Source organism: Camellia sinensis, chromosome 8 (assembly GCF_055761805.1).
Source record: "Camellia sinensis isolate YWXY chromosome 8, ASM5576180v1, whole genome shotgun sequence".
NCBI lineage: Eukaryota > Viridiplantae > Streptophyta > Magnoliopsida > Ericales > Theaceae > Camellia > Camellia sinensis.
Window position 1 is genome coordinate 86751448 of NC_138968.1, and position 5934 is coordinate 86757381.

At 35.5% G+C, this 5934-nt stretch overlaps 1 protein-coding gene across 2 annotated transcripts; it reads left to right on the forward strand.

Annotated features, from left to right (window-relative positions):
* The first annotated feature begins 481 nt into the window (after positions 1-481).
* On the forward strand, positions 482-4975 carry LOC114312387 (protein IQ-DOMAIN 3). 2 transcript variants are annotated; one of them, XM_028258618.2, is made up of 6 exons: positions 482-658; positions 1371-1463; positions 1559-1864; positions 2635-2862; positions 3176-3295; positions 4000-4975. In XM_028258618.2, the coding sequence occupies exons 2-6, from the start codon at positions 1389-1391 to the stop codon at positions 4675-4677; spliced, it is 1407 nt and encodes a 468-aa protein (XP_028114419.2). In that variant the 5' UTR covers positions 482-658; positions 1371-1388; the 3' UTR covers positions 4678-4975. The 2 variants fall into 2 exon arrangements, with proteins under 2 accessions (XP_028114419.2, XP_028114420.2); XM_028258619.2 differs by having other exon boundaries at positions 499-658; positions 1335-1463.
* Positions 4976-5934: the final 959 nt, after the last annotated feature.

Here is a 5934-nt window from a genome sequence, read left to right on the forward strand (position 1 = left end):
ATTTTGTCATTGTATATAAGAAAAAATGTTATATTTGACGGGCCAATATAAAAGAAATATAATATTTAACAAATTAATTATCTTCACATATTATTCTCCAGTTCGAGTTGGGTAAAATGTGATGCTTGGCTAAGTAAATAGCACTGTATTGCATTTTCTTGCAAATTTTAAAGAGAAAATGATATTTTAGTGTAGTGGCCAAAAAATTATATTTTTGTGGTGATACAACTTTTCTATGTACATGATGCAAATCTATTCTTGTAGCTTTGCACAAAAAAAATTCTCATTTGTAATACAATTGTTTTGTGTCTGTTCCACTATTTGTAATTTGCCCAATCTTAAGGGGTAGTTGGTTAATTAAAAATAAATAAAAAACAAGTTTTAAGGATCAAAATGAAAATTCGTTAACACTTCAGAGAACATTATCCTTAAAAATAGTTAATGTTGCCGTTATAAAAAATAAAAAATAAAAAAAAAAACCACCCCACCCTTTCTGTTATTCTTGTCTTCCTTAAGTTCCCTGTCGCTGAAGTTTTCTTTGCTGATCTCTCCCTCTCTCTCTCTCTCCTCTTTGTGTACTCAGTGTTCTCAAGTTCTCTTTGAGAAAACTTCAAAACTAGCACAGATCTGCCTGCATTCTCCAAATTTTCATTTGCAGGTACCCAACTGATTCCTATCATTTGTTGAGGATGTGAAATAAAACATTTTACAACATCTTTGTTCTCTTTCTTATTCTCTTTCTCTTTGTTTCTCTGGGTTATGATTATAATGTTTTCTAAATTAGAAAGTTTGAACTGGGTCTCATGTTTTCTTCAAGATTTTGCATTTTCAACTTCTGGGTATTGCAACATTTGTTGTCTTCAACAAGGATTAGATAATTGGTTCAAATCTTTTCCTTTCCTTTTCTTATTTTCTTGGAAAATTTGATGTGACGCCATTCATTTCTCATTATTTTGTGAAGTTCTGCATCTGGGTCTCTCACGATTGGTTGCCTGTCCAATGAATTGGATAATTTGGTCCACAAGTTTCTTCTACTTTATTGATGATTTTCTTATAAAGCTGTAAATAATGGAACAAATTGGTTGTCTTCATTTTAGATCTGTTCTAAAATTTTAAAACTTGTGAATTTATTTAGGCATTTACAACTGTGTGATTATTAAATCTGTTGGTTCTCTCTTTTTCTTTCTTTTTTTTTTTTTTTTTTTAATTTTTATTTATTTTATTTATTTTTTTTTCAAATAAACATCAATTGCACACTATATTTTCTCGGATTTGGTTTTCAATACATGTGCCTTTTTCTTTTTTCTTTTTTTGGTTCATTTGATATATTCTAGGATTGTAGTTTCATAAATGCCTGTTTGTTTCCCAAGAAATGAACTGATTAGGAAATGGGGAAGAATGGGAGCTGGATTTCTGCAGTGAAGAAGGCTCTCAGTCCCGACTCCAAGGCTAAGAAAGACAAGGTTTTAGAATATTTCAATTTTCACTCTCTTCCATAAGCTCTATGTGTGTGTGTGTAATAGAACTGTGATTGATCAATGTGCAATTCTCTAAACAGAAAACCCACAAATCGAAGAACAAATGGTTTGGGAAACGCAAGAGCCCCTATCTGGGCTCTCCACCTAAAGAAACTGTATTGGCTATAACTCCAATAGAGGATGTGAAATTAACAGAAGCCGAAAATGAGCAAAACAAACATGCTTATTCTGTTGCCATTGCCACTGCCGTGGCTGCTGAGGCAGCTGTTGCAGCCGCTCAGGCTGCTGCTGAGATTGTTCGGCTCACAGCCAAAGCCCGTTACTCTGGCAAATCGAAGGAGGAAGTTGCTGCAATCAAGATTCAAACAGCGTTCCGAGGATATTTGGTATTGTTATTCTCTCCCATAAAATGCCCATTTTTGTCTAATTTAGTTCATGAAGTACGCATTTTGTACATGTTTTCTTCTTTTGTTTGCTTTGTCATTCTTCCTTAATATGCTGTTTTTTGTTTTGAGAAAATGCCAAATGTGCTTTTATGACATTTGTTGGATTTGAGATCATTTTACACTCGTGTATGGTTAAAATCTGGCCTGTAGCTCCAGCCAAACTCTGGGAATTTGTTTCAGGAATATTGATTTCTGATAAATAGTTGAATTACAGCTGTGCAGTGAGCATTATTAAACTGAATTTGTCTTCATATTGAGTCAATGGCATGTTCTGAATAATCATTTTTAACTCATTCTACAGTTTGTTATCATTTTTATTTTTTATTTTTGCATTAATTGCTTATTTTAATGTCTGGACTTTTACTAGTAAATGCAAAAAATCATCTACCATAATCTTTGAAGTGTTAATGGTTAAGTTAAGATTTTCTACAAACCAAAATCTCCCACTCGATTAAATGTTTTTTGACAAGTATTTGCCTCATTAGGCTGTGTAAACCAAAACCCTATTCCAACTAGTTCCCCTGAAATATAAATTTGTATCAAATTAGTACTAGTAACTAATCCCAACATGGAAGTATTGAAAAAACTCGCATAAGCAATAGAACTCAAATATCCTTGATCATGAGACATATAATTTCTGGTAAAAAGCAACCGCATGAGAAATGTTTATTGTTTAATGATGATTGGGGATTGGGTTCATTGTTTGTCAGGCAAGGAGAGCATTGCGGGCCTTGAGAGGGCTTGTGAGGTTGAAGTCTCTTATACAAGGTCACTCTGTCAAACGACAAGCCACGACCACATTACGATGCATGCAGACTCTGGCTCGCGTGCAGTCTCAGGTTCGTGCAAGGCGGATCAGAATGTCAGAGGAGAACCAGGCTCTCCAAAGACAGCTCCAGCAGAAACACGAGAAAGAGCTTGCGAAATATAGAGCTTCTGTGAGTCCAATTATAAACACTAGTATTTGTGATATATTTGTTTACCCATTTGGACAAATTTAAAATTTCAAATGTTGGCTGAATTCAAGGGCAAGATTCCAAATTTAAAATTCTTTTTGACTTGCCAACTTCCCTGAGTCTTTGTCCATTTATCTTTTTTTTTTTTTTTTTTTTTCTTGAAAATTCATTTCACGAATAGAGAAACCTATGCGACATACAAATGGACAACCAAAAGAAGAAAAACAAATTTTTTTTTGTCGCATCGGATATGTATCTGGTATTTTTGGGCTTAATTGAACAATTTTTACAATAGGTGGGAGAAGATTGGAACGATAGCGCGCAGTCTAAGGAGCAGATTGAAGCAAACCTACTGAACAAGCAGGAGGCTGCTATGAGAAGGGAACGGGCATTGGCTTATGCATACTCTCGCCAGGTAATATTCTCCCATTCTTTCTCAAACCTTCGCTCAATCATTTTATGTTCATCATTGGACAATTTGAAAGTTTGATCGATAATGATAATACCAAGCCGGAGAATGTTAGTCCCACATTAAACCAAGGATGTAAAGTAAGAAGACAAAAATTCTGTCACAAGACTGTATGTAGCATGGAACTAACATTTCAATTTTGGGGATTAACATCACCCTTGAAAGAATTAAATGTAGTGTTACATTAACACTATTCTTAATAGGATTTCATTTCATAGGTAAAACCCAATAAGTTTTAGTGAGAATAAGAGAAGGAAATTTGAGTTAAGCTTTGTATTAAGATTATTTGTTGCAAATGGAAAAAGCTAGATCCAAATAAACCCTTATTAGTCTTCACTTCTACCATGCTTGAAGTGAAAAATAATGGTAATAAGTTGAGAACCTTTTAGTTTTTTTGGGCATTTTGTTATCCCTTGGAAATAACTTCCATTTTGTTTTACATATCATCGAAATGAGGCCTTGTGTTTTCTATACAATCCGATTGAGGATCTTATTCCCAATGTCATTTAGGAATTTTCGTGAAGGATTAGATTCTTATGTCTATATTTGCTTTTAGTGATTTTACTTTTCTTTTTTCATCATCTAACTTGTCATTAGAAAAGCAATTTACAAAAAAAGTTCTGAAACTCGTTCAAAATTTTCTGCGACAGCAAGCGTGGAAAAACTCTTCGAAATCTGGGAAACAGACATTCATGGATCCAAACAATCCCCACTGGGGATGGAGTTGGTTAGAGCGATGGATGGCAGCCCGGCCATGGGAAAACAAAGGCACGCATGACAGAGAACCGAACAGTGATCATGCCTCTGTCAAAAGCACAAGAAGCCGTGCCATTTCTGTTGGAGAACTGAGCAAGGCTCATTCATGCCGCGAGCTCAAAACCTCCTCTCCAAAAGCACGAAAACCTAACCGCCAATCACCCTCAACGCCCACTTCCAAGGCACCATCGGTTACTACAAAAACAAGGCTAGCGAGCCCAAAGGGCAGTGGTGTTGGTGGAGACGATGAGTCGAGAAGCATTGGCATGCTTAGTTTCAAATCAGAGAGGTACTGGAGACATAGCGTTGGCGGGTCATCGGTGAGAGACGATGAGAGCCTAGCGAGCTCACCTGCAGTCCCAAGCTACATGGGTCCTACAGAGTCAGTGAAAGCCAAGTCTCGGCTGGCAAGTCCATTGGGGAATGGAACACTGGAGAAGGGATGGGCCGGTTCTGCCAAAAAGCGGCTTTCGTTCCCATCTTCCCCTGCTGGAACAACAAGGAGGCATTCGGATCCCGCCAAGCTGGATACCGGGTTGGAAAAGAAAATAAGCAATGGAGGAGGGAGGTAGTTGAAGGCAACATGAATAGAAACATGGTGAGTTTAGATTGAAGTACAAATGAAGAAAAGTGAATTTAAGGAGGCTGTGAGTTTGATCTTCTTCAACAAATGCTCTTGTTTGAGGTGCAAATTTAGGAGAGTGAATAAAAGGTTGGTTGTGGTTATGATCTTTGGTTTTTTTGCTTTGCTATCTTTCTTCTTCTTCTCACACACTACTTGTATTGTTGTTACATATGTTAATTGTTATACAGTAGGGATTAGTTTTAGTTATGAAAGTATTTTATGAAAAAATTTAAATGTTTGATTGTGATCTTCTTGTGGAGATTGCTTGTTTGATTGTGGTCTTTTTGTGGGGATTCCTTCTTTTTCTTCTTTGAATTCTTCAAGTTGTGATGCTTGAATTTAGACAAGACCCGGTGAATTGGCTTTATTTATTTATTTAATTATTTATATTTTTTTTGCCTCAGCACATTTGGATTGGGCAATATGGAGAGTTAAAAAAATTGAAAATCTCTTGATACTAATCACCTATTTGGATAACTAAAGCATCTCCAACCCACTAGGCATATAATGCTTGTTAGTTAAAATGCCTAATGTGACTCACTTTTTTCAACTCCAATGCACTAGGCATATGATTAGGCATTTTGGCTCAGCTCACATTCGCTAGCTACATGTAGCTAGCCTTCAAGGCTAGGCAAAATGTATTTAATCATTAGGATTATTTCCCTCCATCTTTGTTATTGACGTGGCATTCTATAAAATTAATAATATTTAGATGAATAGCTAAAATAAAGAGCATGGTTGGAGTAGAAACATGAAACAGTTGACATGCAAAATAAAATGTATACTTTATAGTAATATTTAGATAGGTAAAATGCCTAGAGAACCACTACTCTTAAAAACGAATAATCTTGTCTCTTCCAACCTAAGTAATTTTAAGTATATATATATATATATATATTTTTACATATTTAAATTAATAGTGTTACATTCACACAATTTTCTCCCTCGAATTCTCTCCTAATGGGTTTCTTATCATTAAGACATTTAAATATTTAGTTGAGGAATGTTTCGATCTCTGATTCTCTATCTGATGATGGCCACATTACTGAAACAGACAATGCATGTAACACAACAGTGTCAATAATAAATATTCATGGGACATCCCATCTGGCATTAGCCACCTCATCAGATCTTTCTGTGTATCGCCTCCTTTTCCATCTTTTCTAGATAGATAGCATTGGTTGGAGCTTGAATTTTATCCATA

Coding starts and splice junctions, on each gene's coding strand:
- LOC114312387 (XM_028258618.2), top strand. CDS start 1,389: ATGGGGAAGAATGGGAGCTGGATTTCTGCAGTGAAGAAGGCTCTCAGT. Junction 2,863..3,175: donor TTGCGAAATATAGAGCTTCT/GTGAGTCCAATT, acceptor TTTTTACAATAG/GTGGGAGAAGATTGGAACGA. Junction 3,296..3,999: donor CTTATGCATACTCTCGCCAG/GTAATATTCTCC, acceptor TTTCTGCGACAG/CAAGCGTGGAAAAACTCTTC.